The sequence below is a fragment of the Misgurnus anguillicaudatus genome, unplaced genomic scaffold, assembly GCF_027580225.2.
Source record: "Misgurnus anguillicaudatus unplaced genomic scaffold, ASM2758022v2 HiC_scaffold_27, whole genome shotgun sequence".
NCBI classification, from domain to species: domain Eukaryota; kingdom Metazoa; phylum Chordata; class Actinopteri; order Cypriniformes; family Cobitidae; genus Misgurnus; species Misgurnus anguillicaudatus.
Window position 1 is genome coordinate 2331865 of NW_027395277.1, and position 19960 is coordinate 2351824.

At 35.7% G+C, this 19960-nt stretch overlaps 1 protein-coding gene and 1 long non-coding RNA gene across 5 annotated transcripts in view; one reads left to right on the forward strand and one right to left on the reverse strand.

Annotated features, from left to right (window-relative positions):
• The window catches only part of LOC129434037 (ras association domain-containing protein 7), a 52037-nt gene extending 35201 nt beyond the window's left edge, over positions 1–16836 (forward strand). For 3 of the 4 annotated variants that reach the window (XM_055192832.2, XM_055192834.2, XM_055192831.2), the window contains exons 2-6: positions 9138–9297; positions 9481–10331; positions 12795–12960; positions 13867–13953; positions 16500–16836. In XM_055192832.2, coding sequence (XP_055048807.2) covers positions 9195–9297; positions 9481–10331; positions 12795–12960; positions 13867–13953; positions 16500–16531 — 1239 coding nt within the window. In that variant the 5' untranslated portion in view covers positions 9138–9194 and the 3' untranslated portion in view covers positions 16532–16836. Of the gene's footprint in view, positions 1–9137; positions 9298–9480; positions 11177–12794; positions 12961–13866; positions 13954–16499 lie in introns of those variants that run through there. The other variant, XM_073864568.1, reaches the window with a different exon arrangement.
• Positions 16837–18472: 1636 nt separating this feature from the next.
• LOC141362465 (uncharacterized) lies at positions 18473–19539 on the reverse strand. The gene is made up of 2 exons (XR_012368246.1): positions 19354–19539; positions 18473–18887 (listed from the first exon to the last, which is right to left on the reverse strand). It is a non-coding gene; the product is annotated as an uncharacterized lncRNA (long non-coding RNA).
• Positions 19540–19960: the final 421 nt, after the last annotated feature.

Below are 19960 nucleotides of genomic sequence, written 5' to 3' on the forward strand. Positions count from 1 at the left end.
TCTCACAGTGGGTGATATGCACCTGTTCGGTCATGCATTGAAAACAGACCAGTGCCTCAGGATGTTGGCAATACCTCAGGTGTTGATATTTATCATTTAGATAAATTTAGAGCGGATGTAAAGACACAGAACATTGTTGTAAATTATTCAGGGCTTCAGGCGTGTACAGTACAGCAGCGATGAATAACTTATGAACAAAGTCTTGTGTTGCATGCAGGCAAACCAGATGAATAGAGTTGATCTTTCAGAATAAATACTTTTGATATGGCTGTAACTGTTTAAGCATTATTGCATTTCAAAATTGGAAAAAGTGGAAAACTCCACATATGGAAAAATAAGCTTTGAATGATGGGCACAAATGCTGGTTCACCCTTTTGGCTCTGTTACAAGGCTAATTTTCTCCGCAGACTTGCTTTACACCTGGACAGAAATGAAACTGTCCACCTGTCGATAGCACCGGATTTGTGATCCTAATATCAGACAGAAAGTTTCTCACAGTCACATGCGGATTCGTTCTCCAGATCTGCGGTGCTGAAGTTGATGCAGCTTCTGTTTTTCGGCTTCCTGACAAAAATGCTTGCCCACACGCTTGCAGTCTATGTGGCTTGTGTGATTTTTGGGCAGGGAGTGGAGACAGCCTCTTTTGTTTTCTCAAGCTGGCTTTGTTTAGGTTAAAGGTGAAGCTTGGTCACGTTTTGTGCCCTCAGCATTCCTCAAGGGTCAGTGCTTCAGTCATTCAACGGTCTAAGTGGTGTCATTCTCAATTTAATGGTTTTCACATATAGGCACGACTGAGTTATGGAGACTCATTTATGACACATTTTAAATAACAAAAGAATAGATATAGGGTTTGAAATTGATAAAAAAAAACATTATTTTTCAGAAAACAAGATACTGGATAGGGGTCAGTTACAAAAACGGTTTGGCAAGATGAGAAAAGTATTTTTTTACTTGTTTTAAAAGCATGCATCAGGTTTATTTCAATGCACAGTGTGTTTATGTTTATTTTATGGAATAAAAAATACATTCGCACCATTTTTATGAAACTTAAAACTGAATGGACCTGTAAATGTCAAATGGTATAATCGCCAATTGCGCCAAAGAATGAGAAATATTAAATATTCGTACCACCTTGATGGCATGTAAACGTAATCATGAAAATTTTAAAATTATTAGTTATTTCTAAATGTACATTTTAATGCGTTTGGTAATATTTGTCCGGACATATGCTGAAAACAGCTCTGTTTTCTAAATAATCTTTGACAAATGATGTAAAAAATATGTAAAAAAATAAATAAATACAATTACACTAAACTAGATGATTAGATTTTATTCCACATTTTTTATGAATATATTTATATTTTCATAAAAAATACCAGTTACACCAATTGACACAGACCGGTTACTCCACATTGACATTTTTGCAATTATCCCCCAAATATTCTTTCGAAATGAAATAAACCAGAAATTTTAGACTTTGTCCTCAAAAAAGAGAATGTATGCAAGAAATCTGCAAAAAATTTTTTGAAATTTTAACCCTTTTACATTTAGTTTGTGTAGACACAAAATAATTAACGCCAGGTCATTGACCCAAAAATCATTTGTGGGCGGTTTTTCAAACAGGGCTTAAGTCTAGTCCAAGACTAAAGTGCTTGCTTGAGCTTTCTTAAGTGAAAACATTATTTTTGTAAAAACTACCTAAATGTTTACTACTAAAAGTGCTTTCTTAATCTAAACCCTGCTGGGGAACCGCCCCTCTATGGCAGTGGTTCTCAAACTGGGGGGCCGCGAGATGGTTCCAGGGGGGTCCCAGTTTTATGACATTCTATAAAATACATTCATTTATCATGAATTCGGTGTAATTAAACCTAAAAAGAAATAAGGCTACTAACCAACAGCACTACTTTGTAACTTAATATGTTTTGTTTAATTAAAATGTTAAATTTTAGAACAGTTTTTTGTCATAAATTTTCTTTGGGGGTGCGCGGAGGAATGCACCGTACACAATTGGGGCCACACGCAGAAAAAGTTTGAGAACCACTGCTCTATGGTATAGTTTCTTTCCGAGCTAAACTTTGAGACATTTGATTTTTAGATGTACAGTAGTGGCTGAAAGTGGTGAAGAATCGACATTGCTCTTTATTCAAGCATTTGATTAAAGATGCATTAAAAATGTTGTATGTATGTGGCATTAGTGTGTTTGGAGAATAAACTGAAGCTCAGCTTTAAGAGGAATTTATGGAGGCTTGGCAAAAAAATCACAACACGTTTATAAAGACATAGCCCAGAACAATGACTACAAAAGATTATTCGTGTGTTTGTTGTAGTCCAAGAAAAGAGATTTATGTTGGAGACGATAACTCGTGTCATTGTTTACTTTGGGGTTTGTACCTTTTGCATATCGTTTAACATGTACTAATACACACTTACACACTAAAGAAAATGTAAAATCGTGAATCGGAGCATAGGTGCTCTTTAATAATAACAGATAAAATCGTTGTCAATTTATGCATTTTTTAAATAAAACACAGATCTGCGTTTTTTGCCAAAAATGTTGTCCAATAAATATTAAAGGTGTTTTGTCCATTTTGTACCGTACACCTCATAATTTTATGGTTTAATCTGACCCCCCCCCCCCCCCATTTAAAACCAAAAGAAATCCATGACACTCCTTGCCTATATAAACATACTGTGTTTAGGCAGACATGCATTATTTTGGATCTGATTGTTGATGCATTGTATGAGCAACAGACTCATTATAAAAGAATGTCTGTTCGGTTATGGACGGAAACTTCATGTTGAAAAACTGAACCTGCAGTAATTCATGCGTGAAAGAAATAACACGTTTGTATAGTACGTGTTGATTCAAAGCACTATAATTACTCAGTCATCAGAGAGGAAATGAGTAGAAAAATGTTGACCGCAGACAGACTCACGTTTGGTGTTGTTTGTGGAGGGCATGTACAGGACTTGCTCTGTGATGTTTGACAATAATGGACAAACTGTGTATAATTCTGTTAATAATACAGCGCTGTTAAGTTGACTGGTGTAAATGTAGGAGGGAAAGAAAATGTAGGAACCACTGAAGATGCACAGCTTTGCTAAATGCATTGATGAAATTTCCACTGAAACAGGACGTTAGGGTGGGGCATATCAACTGGCTCCTCCCATTTTTAAAGTGCCATTGGGCAGAGATATCGCCAGCCTGCACTGTAATACAATGCATCATCTGACAGGTGAATAAATAAGCTTTCAACTGATAAATGAAAAGCATGGTGAGGATAGGACAGTATTTGGCTGGAGATGCAACTATTTGAAAATCTGGAATCTGAGGGTGCAAAACAATCCAAATATTCGCAAATCGCATTTAAAGTTGTCCAAATATATACTATCTAAACTGCTATTAAGGGTCTATGTACTTTTAGTTTATATATTTTAGTTTTAAATATATTTATTTATTCCCACCCCCTTTCTCCATGTGTATATTTATTAATTAATTCATTTAATTTTTTGTGTTTTATTAAAAAAAATGCTTTGTTTATAAAAAAGTAAAAACAATTCATTTAAATCCAAATTAAGTCCTTGGCGACAGTATGAAATTACAAAAGGTATTTACAAATTATCTTCACGAAACATGATCTTTACTTAACGTTTTCTCCGAGTTATCTCGTCAATTAAGAGAAAACGCTTCCCTGCCAACGATGAGTTTTTACGGCAATCCATATTTCTGATATTATATTCCGATATTCCCGATAGGAGATAAAAAGAGAACAAATCTGTTCTTTATCAGTGACATTGGAGTAAAAAAATCTAAAGTTTAGTTTTATGTGCTCACATAAAACTTTCATGTGTAAAATTTTGTTTTAAAAGTTTAGTTTCGTATGCTCACGTAAAACTATCGCTTGCGCACGTGAAACTATAGCGTGGGCACATAAAACTATCACGTTTAGTTTTACATGCCCATGTAAAACTTTCGCTTTTACATGCACACTCAATAGTTTCACGTGCGCACGCGGTAGTTTCACTTGTGCACGCGATAGTTTTACGTGAGCATACGAAACTAAACTTTTAAAACAAAATTTTAGCACATAAAATTAAACTTTAGATTTTTTTACACGCAGTGGTCTCACGTGCACACGCGGTGGTTTCATGTGCGCACGCGGTAGTTTCACGTGCGCACCCCATAGTTTCACGTGCGCACGCAAAACTAAACTTTATTTAATTTTTGCTCCATGTCCCCTTAGGGGCTCCGTAGTTCTTTCATTTGATTTATTGTACTTTTACATATTTAAAGAAGAAATACCTAAAATCATATAATATGCTGGCTTAATATCCTAATGAATTTTAGCATTAAAAAAATCAAAAAATTTTACCCATACAATGTATTGTTGGTCATTGCTACAAATACACTCTTGCTACTTATGACTGGTTTTGTGGTCCACTACTGTGGGGTGGAGATGCCACCCTAATAAATCCCAGTTTGATGCATAATGAGTTGAGACAACAATAATTCTCTCCTGTCACAGCCGATCTGTTTGCTTTCTCAGCACCGCATGCATTTCATGATTAAAAACCGATGAGAAAGCATTGCATCGAAAGCCACCAAACATATTAAGTATTTTAAATGTCTTTGTTTGTTAAGGAAGCCACAAAAACATTAGACATGTTGGGCCATGTGTTAGCAGTAAGGCGTTGTAAAACACAAAATAATCATCATCAATCATTTTCCATGTTGTTTGAGAACAAGCACTTGTGTATACAGTCAGTGGGAACTGAAGAGCATCATGAGATTTTTTTGCAAAAGAAAATATGCATCTGTAAGTGCAAAACTTGATTCTTGTATTCTGGAAGATATCCGCTGTTAAAGCATCTTGCATGACATCTGCTTGTGTTAAGTGAAAAGGCCACGCCTCTCGTGCATGTTCCTCAGATACGCTCTAGCGTTCCCGCAAAATATAGATAGGACGATGAGGGAAGATTGGGATAATTCCAGTAATCATAGCTTTCGGATGACTCTTTCAGATGGGAGGAGACAGGAAAGTTTTAGATGTGACTGGGATGGGTCTACATTTCTGGAACAGTGCCTGCACATGTGTGCGTGATCGAAAATATGTGAAGATCTCAACGGATCAAAGCAGGCCGTGATCCACCCAAATCCAAAGCAAATATAAAACGATAAGACCATGTGAGATATGGTTAGGTAAACCTACTCCATGATGTATTAGTGTAGATAACTAGTAAAAAAATGCCTGTTTGAACCTTTCAATGTGAAAATTGGTCTTTTACTTTATTTATATTGATGCATTGGCAGACACTTTTATCCACTTTTATCTGGACCAGTGTTGTTTACATCATTTGAACTGGTCTATAAGAAGCCACCGGCAACCAAAAAACAAAATACTAAACCCCTCAAAGCACCTTAGCAACCACTTAACAATGCGATAGCAACCATCCCAACACCCTATCATTGTGGCAATGGGCGAAATGTATCTAATTTAAAGTAACACAACCTCCCATATATGAATCCAGTGTTTGGATGAACATAAATCCAAACTGTCATCCTAATTCATCTGGCACCTGTTCATTCTCTCTGAACAATCTTCATCTTTCACGTCCATTTTTTTGTAGTCTTGGTAACCGTAGGCTGTTGAAATGTGTACCCGGAGGCCAGCGCCTTGATTTAGTAAGAGCCTGTCGGAGCTACAGGAGACAAAGGAAGATTGTTTTTACTCTCCAGTCTTCGGCACACGAGCCAAAAAAGTTGCATTCCACCGGTTTCAAAGCAGGCAGGATGCTTCAAAATTAGCCGGCAGAGTTTTCGAACAAACACTAAGTCTTAAAACTTTGTGTCAGTGATTTATACATAATCTGAAAGGTGAATTAATCATGTGTCCCATCTAAAATTGATTCTGAATCGCAAGGCTGCGATTCTGTGTTTCATGCACAGCTTGTGCGTGTATTATGGCGTTTTGGTCAGTAGGAAGTCCTTATCAATCTAAAATCATTATGAGTCGGAGTCGTTTATAACGTGCATTTAAAAAAGCAACACTCGTTAAACAAAATCATTAAAAATAATCCTTATTATCATGAAAATACCTGAAACAATTTGATGAAACATACATTTTCCTGTAGACATTTCCTGGAATAGCGTTTGTATCGCTACTTCTTCTGTGGCACAAAGGGTGTTTTTGCACAAGAGCGCCCCCTGGCTTTGGGATGTGCTGTGATTTCACCAAATTCATTCGATTCATTTATTGAGAATTTGCACGATTAATCGTTACAGCCATACTTTCAATTGATATATATTGAAATTGAATTTGAAAATCTGGAATTTATGGGTGCAACAAAATCTAAATATTGAGAAAATCGCTTTGAAAGTTGTCCAAATATATACATTCTAAATCGCAATTAAGGGCCTATGTATTTTTATTTTATTAATTTTAGTTTAAAATTTATTTATTTATTTCCCCCTTCATGTGTATATTTATTTATTTACCTATTTTTAGTGTGTTTTTTTAAATGCTTTGTTTATAAAAAAGTAAAAAAAAAAGTTAACTCCTTAGCGACAGTAGGAAATTACAGATGGTATTTACAAAGTATCTTCATGAAACATGATCTTTACTTAACTCTTTAACCGAGTTATCTCATCAATTAAGAGAAAACGCTTCCTTGCCAGCGACGAGTTTTTACGGCAATCCATATTTCCGCTATTATCCACTAGTTGGTGCTCTTACCAACTTATAAAACACTGAAGCATCCACTGATTTAAAAACAGTAAAACCTCTATGTATGTTTTGATCGTCTCTCTGAATCTAATCTCTAATAAAAGTCCTTTACAAAAATGCAATTATATAATTTGGTATTTTTGAAGAAAACCTACACATATTTGAGAGGTCATAAAAAGAGAACAAATCAAGATAGGATGAAATGTTTTTTTTTCATTTAAATTATTTTGTATTTTTGTATATTTAAAGAAGAAAAAATTATTTTAAAAAATGCTGGCGCTGGCTGGCAAATTTTTTAAAAACACTGGCGAGGAAAGAGTTAATATCCGAATGAATTTTATCATAAAAATCTATAATTTTTACCCATACAATGTATTGTTGGTCATTGCTACAAATATACTCTTGCTACTTATGACTGGTTTTGTGGTCCAGGGTCACAAATGGACATTAAAGTTTAGATGACTTCTAATGGCTCCTACGAGTTGATGCTCTTATGGTGACCGATAATGATTTATTTACATTTATCTCAATTACCGAGAATTTAAGAACTTGCTGTATCCAGAAAGCTGATTTTAATGAGATAAAATAATTTAAAATTGAATAAAACACATTCAAACTTTTTCAAACTGGGATTCACAAACCCCTGGTGGTTCGTGGGGGAATTGCAGAGGGTTCGTATGTTGAAAATTAAATAATTACAACGAAATCATAAAATGTAAGTAAATAATTTTAAAATAAAAAAGTAAATAAAAAACTAACTAACAAAAATGTACATATAAAAAGAAAATTACCAGATGAAGGTTCATTTACAGGTAATAATAATATCAGTAACTACATAAAATACTACTAATAAAATAAATGTTTTTGAAGGTAAACAAGCAAATGTGCCATTATTTTAATAATTTCTTAAAATGTCAGGGGGTACTTCAAGTAAATATTTTGTCAAGGGGATTTGGCTGACAAAAAACTAAAAAGTTTTGTTATGAAATGTTAGGAATGTGATGAAAATTGCCCTAAAATTAGGCTTCTTTTCCTTTAAGCAGAACGTAACGTATCATTTTTATATTTTGACTTCAGAGTAAAATATGACCCAAACATTTCTGACTTCACCCAATCGTAATTCACCCAAAATCTAGTCCTCTTCATGATTATTATCTTCGAATTGCCCTGAGGTTGAACATCCATCATTTGATGCATGGCAGCCTACGTTGAATGTTTTCATAAATCCAGATAAGCATCTTTTCGCAACATGCGTAAAAAAGCCAATATTTATCATCTCACCCTTCGGACAGGTATACATCTAATTTAGCATGGCCCAAATGCTATATGTTACCTTAGCGAAGCCATCTGTTCCCGCTGTGAGCTTCAAAGTAAAGTCGGACGCATATGCCGACTCTGAACATCTACGTTCTGGCTGTCTGCTCACATGAGCGTTAATCTGCAAGAATGCCTTTGAAGGAAGCCAGCAGTGCATTTAATTGGAGCAGAGCTACGCGTCTGAATCTGTCAACTTCTAGCTAATAATAACTCTCGAAATGTGGTTACCCACCGGACCTCATGTTCCTCACGATTTCTTGTCTCGTGGCTGGAAATCCTTTAAGGTTTGAGTGGTCCAAAACAGAAGAGACAAGAGGCTTCATGGATATATTTTTACAAAATGTCTCATCACAATGCTAGGTGGTTGCCAGGTGTGTTAAAAAAAGGTTTCTTGAAATATGCATACAGTAGGTGTTTTGTTAATACAATGCTATCATGCTTGCTAGGAGGTTTTAGGATATGGCTATGAGAGTTTATATCATCTGGTATCATCGAATTATCATCTGTTTGTTTTTAAAGCAGGGTTCCCACGGGTCCTTGAAATCCTTGAAAGTTTGTGAATCTGGGGAATTTAAAAAAATATATTTTATGCAAGAAGTTTTCTGGAGAAAAAAATCCATATTATTCCCCGTGTAGTCTAGGGTTACGAAGGTAACTGTTGTTCACTGAGAAGGGAACGAGACGCTGCGTCTCCCTTGCCGTACTTCCTGCGTCCCTGTAACGCCGTCTTTGGCAATATTTCAGATAGCGATATACTTCCTGGCTCCTGTGTCTCCCTGTCTTTGTCGTTAAGCCTCACCATTGGTTGAATTTGATATACACATTCAGACGCACTTACCCCTGGAGGCGTCCCCAAAATGTCACCACAGTCCTCGAAAGGGAACTGTAACAATGTATCGTAAAAGGTAACACATTGTAACCTTGCTCTCACTTGAAATGTGTCCCCACATTTAGTCCTTGAATTTGAGGGTTTTAGACCTGGAAAGTCTTTGAAAGGTCCTTGAATTTGAAGTTAACCAAGGTTTGGGAATCCTGTGAAGTTGATGAATGGACACCAGATGAACTCATCACTCCTACGTCTTTTTATTGTTTCAGAATCCAGACCATAAGCATGTACTGCTGATGTGAGCTGACCTTAGATCAGTATCTCTGATGGAGCTGAAAGTCTGGGTGGACGGCGTTGTCCGTGTGGTTTGCGGCCTGTCAGAGGAGACATCGTGCCAGGATGTGGTCATTGCGCTTGCCCAAGCCATTGGTAAGTGACCATGAATTTTAAGTTCAACTTTTACCCATACTTAAAAAAAACTGAATCAGAAGACTATCACTTGCAGAGTAAACACTAATATTGGGTGATAACTAGGTTGTAAGGAATAATCCATGCGCTATTGCCATGGATAAACTAAATGTTGATAATTTTACTAAATCTATGTTTTTACAGGCCAGACGGGTCGTTACATTCTTATTCAAAAGTTGAGAGACACCGAGCGCCAACTTTTGGCCAATGAACGTCCACTGGAGTCTCTGGCCAAACTGGGCCAACACAGCAGCGAGGTACAGTTCTTCCTGCGCCGGACCGGCCCCAGCAGCAGCGAAGAGAAAAGTCTTCACAACCACACGTTGCCTCTCCACAAGCCATCTACACCAGAAGCCAAACGGGGATTGCCAAAAAAGTCCTTCACTTTCAACCTAGGCCCTTCCAGCACATCTCGTACAAAACCTAAAACCCCTTCTCCCGAACAAAGAACGTCCCCTATTCCTCACACAGGGTACGTGCCCGGACCATCCAAAGAGGATATTTTCCGATGTATCCTCCAGCAACAGGAGCAGTTACGCATGCTCAATTCCCAGTTGGTGACCGTAGAGACGGAATGTGAGTCTTGGGAACAGTCGTCCGGCGAGGAGTCATTCCTGCAGGAGGAGATCGATGTGTTGGAAAAGGCATTGTGGACGAATCAGAAAGAGCTGGAGGAGGAGGAGTTCTTGGAGAACGATCTAAAGGTGGAAACCGAGCGGGAGCGGGGTATGAAGCGGAGATTGGGGGAGCTGCACGTGAAACTGGACGATTGCGGGCAAAAGTTGCACGAATTCAACGCTCGTGCCGCGCTTCTCGAAAAGGACTTGCTTAAGGAAAGGCAAGAGGTGGAGCTCTCGCCCAGCCAAGCCGATTCGAAAGACTCTGTGGAGGAAATCAGGGCGGAGATTCAAAGTCGGCAAAAGCATGGGGAGGAGTTGGAGGCGGAGCTTACCGAGCTCCAGAAGGCACTGGGGAGGGCGGAGACTCTGCTGAAGGTAAGCAGAGAGGGCGTGGTTCTGGAACGGAGCCTTTAGCTATACGCAGGGACTTCATACAGTTGCGTATGAGCAATGAACTGATCCTTTGAAAGCAAAGTGATGAATTTATGAATAGCAAGTTGAATATTTTGTCTTGTATGTACGCAAACAAGTGTTTTTATTTGTACTTTTTTGATACGTGGTGCATTTTATAACTTGGACGGAAAGACAAAATAAAGACATACTTGAGTTTTTATCCTGCTGAACTGCATTGAATTTCACACTGTGTGTAATTATGAGCCAGCCTGCATTTGAATATTTCATTTCTGGCATCTTCAAATCAAAGGCTCGATAGTCTGTGAGGATCTGAGATTCTTTATAGGAAGAAAGAAAGGCAAAGAAATCAACCGTGACTAATCCACGTCTTGCATAATCAGATTTAGTCCCATTAGATCCACCTTGCTTGTGAAGTAGGATGTTGATATTCCTGCAGACAGGGAATTATCAAAGTTTTCAAAAAGCAAGTCAGGCGATTGCCCGAGTCTCATACTTTCTTGGTTACTTGACTTGTCTGTACAGTATTTAAATTATGCATATCTCATGATGCTACATTACACCCGGCAAAGTGATAAAAACATACCCATAGAGTACAAATCTAGAGATTAATGTAAATACAACCGCAGGGCACAAACTGTGATGAACTGTGCTGCCTCCTTGTGGTTGTCTGTGCAATTACAACAAAACATTTGCTGTAAAACTGTAGTGACATGAAAGAATAATTTCACATTGTATGCCGGATAATATGCTGAAGAATATTAAAATAAAACAAAAAATTAGTCTATGTCGATTTTTAAGAAATTACTATGTAAAAAATGTAAAGTTCACCCAAAAAATAATATATATATATATTTCTTTGTTCTGATGAACACAAAGGGAGATATTTTAAGGAATGTTGGTAACCACCTGATCAGAGGCCCCATTGACTTCCATAGTAGGAAAAAATAATACTATGGAAGTCAATAAGGCCTATGATCAGTTTAGTTAAAAAACAATCTTTAAAATATATTTCTTTGTGTTTATCAGAATAAAGACATTTTTGTGTGAGTAAATGTCAGAATTTTCATTTTTGGGTGCACTATCCCTTTAAGTGAATACAATTACACCAGATAAAATTTTCATTTTACTTCCCGGTAATTGTGTTGTAATCTCAATCTCATTGTGTTAGCAGTAGGGCTGCATAATAGCTAATCACAACTAATCGTTTGCAGAATAAAAGTTTTTTTTACATCATATATGTGTGTGTGTGTTGTGTATAATAATTATGTGAATATAAACACACACATGCATGTATATATTTAAGAAATACATGGTTATATACATTTTTATTAGTGATGGGCAAAGATTAATCACGATTAATAGCATACAAAATAAAAGTGATTTTTGGCATAATATATGAGTGTGCTGTGTGTAATAATATGTAGGCTATATATATATAAATACACAAATATTTTTATTTATTTATATTTTTATATATTCTATATTATATATAAATAAAAAGATCTGAAATAAATATATGTATGTGTGTGTGTGTGTGTGTGTGTGTGCATTAAATATACATAATAATTACACACAACACAAACTATATTGTCTATATATTATGCCAAAATCACTTTTATTTTGTATGCGATTAATCGTGATTAATCTTTGCCCAGCACTAATTTTTATATTTATATAATTTATATTATACTTAAATATGAATACTTATACTTCTTAGAATTGTACATGCATGTGTGTGTATTAATATATAAATAATTATTGTGGTTAAATATACATAATAATTACACGCAGCGCAAACTCATATATTATGCCAAAAATCACTTTTATTTTGTATGCGATTAATCGTGATTAATCTTTGCCCAGCACTAATTTTTATATTTATATAATTTATATTATACTTAAATATGAATACTTATACTTCTTAGAATTTTACATGCATGTGTGTGTATTAATATATAAATATTTATTGTAGTTAAATAAACATAATAATTACACGCAGCGCAAACTCATATATTATGCCAAAAATCACTTTTATTTTGTATGCGATTAATCGCGATTAATCTTTGCCCAGCATAAATTTTTATATTTATATATAATTTATATTATGCGTAAATATGAATACTTTTACTTCCTAAAATTGTATATGCATGTGTGTGTATTAATATATACATAATTATTATACAATACACACACACATATATGATGTAAAGAAATCCTTTTATTCTGCAAACGATTAGTTGCGATTAATTGTTATGCAGCCCTAATTAGCAGTACAAAGGTTATGGGTTCGATCCCAGCAGGTAACACACATACTGATACATTGTATCACCCTATGAGTAATTTTTTCCAAATATGTAACTATGAACTGTGTTTCATACGTCAGGGTTGAGCAGTCCGTCTGTGATCTGTGTTTTCTGTGTATAGGTAAAGCAGGATGATGTTGAAGAGTTGAATAAAGAGTTGAGACAGTGTAATCTACAGCAGTTTATCCAGCAGGCTGGAGCGCTGCCTGTGTCTTCCCCACCCGAACATCAAACAGACATCATCGAACAACTGGACCTGATGTCACAACAGAAGGACAAAAACAATGGTATGCACACTATAGCTAATGCAGGTTGATATGATGATCTTAGATGCAAAAGCCTTTAAGCACTCATGCATGATATTAAAGGGGACATATCATGAAAAAGTGCTATAATTGGGTCAACCTAGAAAATGTGAAAAAGATCAACTCAGTAACTTAGTTTTGCTAAAGCATTCTCTGCAAGCATGTGAAAAATAGGTCATTCAAATTTGGCTCCCCTTGTGATGTCAAAAGGGGATAATACCGGCCCTTAATCTGCACTATCCAACCACGACCCTGCTACAAAGTTGCAGTTTTAATCTATATAGTATTTTGAGCTAGAACGGATGGAGGCGGGGACTAATTAGCATATTTTAATCCATGGTCAGAGGCCGTTTCTCAATCCGAAGGCTGCAGCCTGCATACGTAATCAAGCCTGGTTTATTGAAGTTAACATTAGCAAGTCATAAGCATATTACAACAATTTATGATTAACTAAGAATAATAGTCAATTTTATAATTATTAATATTCTGAAATAAGACGTATGCAGCTACAAATGCAACCTCCGGAGGCTGCAGCCTTCAGATAGAGAAACAGGCAGAGCTGTGCATGCAAGTAGAGGCGGAGACTAATTTGCATATTTATAGCTCTGCGTATACTAGATGAGGGAATTGCACAGGAAAAACTTTACATATCCTATGATGATGCTCAAAGATGAGTTTTAAGTGATACAATTATCAGCAACTACAGACAGACTTTAAGAGTCTGATAAAAAGCTAATTTACAAAAAAACATATCAGACGCATTTAGTGGGTTTTGCATCTGAGCTCTATGCGTTTCCCCCTTAATGTAAAATACAAGACTGGGGAAACATATTAATGTACATCATATTTTACTTTATTGCCAACTTACTTCAGTTTGCTGTGTCACAGATTCACCTCCACGTCCCACTGCCAAACAGTTCCTGGGTCACCCGCGTAACCTGCAGCACCCGCTGGTGTCAAGCCTGAACCCTGAGGGTGTGTATGTGTGACGGCGTGCCTGCTGCTTCCCTGTTTGCTCCGCCCTGCTCTCCCTGACTCCGCCCTGGCAGCTCTCTCTCTGGGTGAAGGTGCCTGCATGGTGGCCCTCTCTAACCCCGCCCTCTTTTGATAAGCGTGTGAATATTGTAGCACTTTAGCTGAAAGGCATTATGGTCATTATTTATCATTTACACTAACAACATTACTGTAGATTAATCACAAACTGATTGTACTGTTATATATTCTGTATATTAGCTCAATAGGGTCACTGCTTATAGTGTTTGTAAATGTGGATGATTACAAAATGAGCATATAGTGCCTTTCAAATAGAAGTGTTACCTGAATGTGCTTAACACTTTGGTTTATGGGATAGTGGGTTTGATCCGGATTACTCTGTACTGATTTTCCGAAGCTGCTAACGTTTGCTGTCGTTGCTTTAGCTGGCTGAGATTTTTCGCCTGTGAAGGTGTGACTTGATCTTAAATTTGAGTTTTACACTTTCTTATCTTCTCTGGTGTCTTTACTTTGTGCTTTGTGAGTCCTGCAAGCTGTACATCTGATTTATGAAAATTCTGTCATTTACTCATTCTTATATGGTTACAAACTCATAGGCTTATAAATTATAAACACAACCATGAACATTGCCCACGTCCAACTGAGTGGAGGGATACCCACCCAAAAAAATTTGGAAATATAAGTAATGACCCTATATATAGTGATGAGAGGCTGTCAGATCCCCAAAAATGTGAATGCATTGTGTACATTTTACTTTTATTCCCCCCAAAAATGAGAAAATCTTAAGGGTTTGTAACAATACTGGTGGACTTTTTTTGGGTCCTAATACGTACCATTTAGGGACAGATATATATACATTTGGTACCAACGTGTACCTTTGAGGTACTACCAGTAGGGCTGTCACAGTTATGAATTATTTGGCTGTCGGTTAATCGTCTAATAAATTGTGATGATTATGCCGATTAATTAGCTGATTTATTGCGTTGACATTTAATTGTTTTGTTTGTTTATGAAATAATTTTCACACATTGTTGTGATAATTTAAATAAAATCTTTTGCAACGTTTACCTGGCGGTATGTATTAATACACATAGCACATATTTAAAAATAATATAATAATGTCTAATTTATACAGGAGCTGCAGCCCCCCCTTGTGTTTTTAGAGAGATGTGCAATCATTGTGGTGATCTGAAATCATCACGATAAGGTCAAGCAATCGCGATGAGACGATTATTTAATCATTGTGACAGCCCTAACTACCAGTGTTCGAATTGAGGGGGGCTGGGGTGGTCCCGGACCTCTTATAAGCAATGAGGGAACCCCTTTAAAGCATAGAAATATAAATTAGGGAGGTCCCCGGTTTTTATTCAAATTAAAATACTAATTTTTTAAATTTTGTGCTGTGCTGCCACAAAGCGACACTGTCCATTATTTGTCCCGATTTCGCAATAAACTAATCCAAAAGATTTTTGTGTGAAATAAATGTAAACTCTCAAGTGCGCCTCACGCTGTTTTCTGGAGGAATTGACAGATTGTTAGATTTAGGTTTAGGATTGGGTTTTATTATTTCACACTAATTTGAGGGGTGAAAATGGTTAGGGTTTGAGTTAAGGGTAATTTGGGGTTTCTTTGATTATAACGTTGATTCGGGATCAACAAAATTTTTTGATCCAGGATCACATCTTACTTTGTGAAATCACGACGACCCTATATTGTCAATGGGTGGGTCGTAGCTAGGGGACCATCCATAATCTTTAACATAATTCGAACACTGGGTACTACTATGAAACGCTTTATGTACCAAGGCATGCAAGGTTACCGCCCTTAGCTTGGCACCATTTTTGACGATTTTTGTGACAATTTAGGGGGTTACCTTTATTTCCAATACAATCATTTCCCTTGTTAAACACAAGTGAATAATTCATTTGTTCATTCTGAATGTTACTCCAAATTTGAGACCAGGAATCAAGAATTATTCTGAATCGGGTGCTCAAAAATATGGACTACTTATTCATTTTAACTTTTAAAATGGCTCAGTTTTATGTGCTATTTTATGGTAAACCTAAACATTTAAAAAGTCAACCATATAAAAATTCTTTATTATAAAAAATTCCCAATTTCATACGTTTACCTGTCTGTGTTGAATGAACCGGTTCCAAAGTCAAACTCTTATATGCGGCCCCCCTTGTGTACCTTTAGGTCCCCCAAAAGGTGCGATATTTCAATAGGTTATATACCCATAAAGGTACAAAAATGAACCAGCCCACCACAGTTCTGTACCTTTTTTCTGACTCTGTAACCACTACAGGACTCTGTGTTTATACTGTATATAGTATGTAGAGCACAGCGTAACGCAGGTGTTTACACTTTTCTGGGTTTAAGGTTTCACTCTGTTGACTCTTAACTGCTGTGTGCGTGAAAATGCATCTGATGATGATGATCATGTTTGCACTGACAGTATCACGGTTGGTCGCTATATAAAGTGCAAACCCAAAGCATCTCTCAATGTGCTTTTCTGTGTCTTGCAGTCCTGACATCCAGAGAATCATCTTGGCGGTAAAAACCTGAATCATAGGGCTATGGATTTGTATTGACTTTCTGCTATACTCAACCACTCATGTCTTAACGGTCAATATAACCATTTATGTTATATATTTACTGTATATATGAATTATATATTTACTACTTTTTGGTACATATTTGAAAGATGTCATGTATTTACTGTAAAATATTAGCAGATGATTTTATCTCGAGAACTTTACTTTTGTGTATGTATTTATGTACAATAAATATGTGCATTGTGTCTTAAATAACAAGGCTGTGATGGGTGACACTTGATTTAAATAAACATTCACAGTTTCATAATTAATGTTTTACTTTACAAATATATATATATTTTTTTACAATTTAATGTAAACATAATAATGAGCGATAGTGTGACTGAAGAATTTATTTGAAAACATTCACATACATTTAAAATTATTCATTTTTACTATTAGTTTAGTGCTTATTCTTAGCATTTTTGTCTTGTTTTCAGTAAAAATATCTAAAAATTCTTAAATTAAAATGCTTTTTCTTGATAAGCAAAATGACCCAAAAATATACAATTTAAGTGATTTTGTGCATAAAACAAGCAAAAAAAATCTGCCAATGGGGTAAGCTAAAAATCTTGAATATTTTTCTTAAACACTAAATTCAAGAAAAATTTTCTTACCCCATTGGCAGATTTTTTTTGCTTGTTTTATGCACAAAATCACTTAAATTGTATATTTTTGGTCTTAAAACTAGACTTATTTTCTTGGGTCGTTTTGCTCATCAAGAAAAAGCATCTTAATTTAAGAATTTTTAGATATTTTAACTGAAAACAAGACAAAAATACTGTTTAATAATATATTTTTGTTAAAAATCATTTTTTGGGTTAAAGATTTTATTGTTGTGTCAAAATTGTGTGACATAAATTGGTTACTGCACACATAAATTTGGAAACCAAGCGCCCCCTGTTGGTAAGAAAATGATTAAACGTATTTTTAATGATAAATGTATTACTCTCTAATGCATAAGCTACATTTTACAATAGTTTGATCAAATCAAAGTACTATCTGACATTTCAGTATATTTTAATAATATAGCTTATCCCATCTGATATCATTTATCAAATTATTTGTGATTTATGTGTTAAAAATTGCTCACGTTAGCTCACAAGATGTTATCTTTGCCACATTATATTAACAAAAATAATCGCCTGTTTTAAACATTTTTTTTTTTTACAAAATCTCTTTGTTTAACCACACCCATATAGTCATCTGAATTGCATTTTTTTAACTTAAATGTATTATAAATTCATTTCATTGAGAGGGATTAAGGAAATCTGGTTTAATCAAATCTCTATGACAGATTCCTTTATATGGGCCACTACCATTAACAGTATTAGATTCACAGCCCAACATGGATGGTGGTTAATAAGAAATAGACATTTTTTTTGATACAAGGAATATTTTATTTTATTTTTTTAGTAACACATAAGACATTTTGAGATTATCCATTATATTTTGCTAGTCCAAAATCTACTAGCATATAAACATTGTTCAGATTTTTCAAAAATTATTTTGAATAAATATTAAGTAAATCTTCACCAAATATGTTGCAATCTGATTTGTTAACATTGCATGCGTCAGATATTGTGGGATTGGCATCCACCATAAAACACCCACAGTGGTCAACCACTAAAGTGACAAAATCTATGCTTAAAAATGTGACCACTTGTTGAACCGTAAATGCTCTATTTTAAAGTTTCTTTTTAATAATTGAAAAAGACAATAACACACAAACACACCTACATTGGTCTAAAAACGTATGATTCATAGTTACAGTATGTATCAGTGTTGAAATGCATGCTTTGCATGCTATTATACCAGCACATCCAGTTTTATAAAAGTGCACAAGTTCATAGCTGGTGGTCAAATGCAGAATACAGGTAAAATCACACACACATGCCCATGAGTAAGATTCTAGAGTAACAGGTTAAACAATTTATTCAATATTTCACAATACATTTCCTTCAGCTCATGTACAGTATGGATGATGTACATCATCGTGACTGCCTGCACGTAGCTTGACGTCACAGCAAAATTAACATTTCAGCAAATGCTTTAAAGAGACTTGTTCCCTGGGATTCAAACCTATCACTTTGACGTTGCAGTCAGATCCATAACAGTGACTGTATTTGATCCTTTAGTGGGACATTCATGAAGACAGGCAGACACACATCCAAAAGCTGGTTAGCCGCTGTCACACGCACAGTGGGATGGATATTAGGCGCAATGTGCGTTAGTCAGTGGCTTACCTGCTTTCAGAAATCAAACATTCCCATATGATGCCATAGGAAACCATGGAGACAAGGAAAACCCCTGTGAAAACTGAATATAAAAAATATATTAACAACTTCCGCCACTGTAAGTTATAGGCTATATATTATATGTTATTACTGGTGATGTGAGCAAATATTTTATATATAATCATTGTTATAAATTTCTATTATCAGTGTTTCGACCATGTGACCTGTAAATGAAACGAAGTTTGTCCATATACGTACATACATAAAGCATATTTGTGTACAAATTATCATATCGTTAAAATAATAATTTTCATATGTTTCAATTGATAAATAAACACAGTTTAAAATGTATTAATTATAATACACTGTATGTATGCATGTCAGTCTCTTATCAATAATTAAGTATATATGTCTGATCAGAATAACCATAAGAAAGAAAAAAATTGGGGGTATAATTATACAATATCGTTTGACTATTAACCGTCCAGATAAAATCATAAATGCTGTTATAGCTGAAATCAAACAAACAAAAAAAATGCCACGCTTACCTCCAGTTCCAATAAACCAGTTAATTGCTTGATAAAGAGAGAATTGAACAGCATTCACTGACGTCCCATTAAAATATACGACACGTTTTTATTCAACGAAATTAAATTAACACTAAAGTACCAAATTGAGAATAGTACACTACACCAGTGCAGAAGTTCAGCTCACTTGCGCTATCCCAACCCTGCCCACTCCCCTGCAACCGCAACCTGACCTGCTTATGCAAATCAGCATAAGATTTACGCGACAGCCAGCCAATAGACATAGGCGTATTTCGAAAAAGGCTCGCCTTTCGGATGGATCTATCGAATTACAGAGCAGAGGGGGCGTGGCTGTGACTGTCGTAAGTTCGGTGGATTTTCTCTGAGTTATAGCGGGGTGCGGCGCGTTCTGTTTTGCACGTCGTACTTTGGGAACGAACCATTTTTAATTATCTCATTTTCCTGTCGCTAACGACACCCCTGGTTATTTATGCAATTTTCTTTCCTGCTTGGTTTATGAAAGCGGGCTGCAGTGTAAATGTGCTCAGTTGAGACAGATATGTCATGCTTTCACGTGCTTCTACAACAATGAGCTCCACCCGCGTGCTGAAAGTGGTTTGACTCAGTT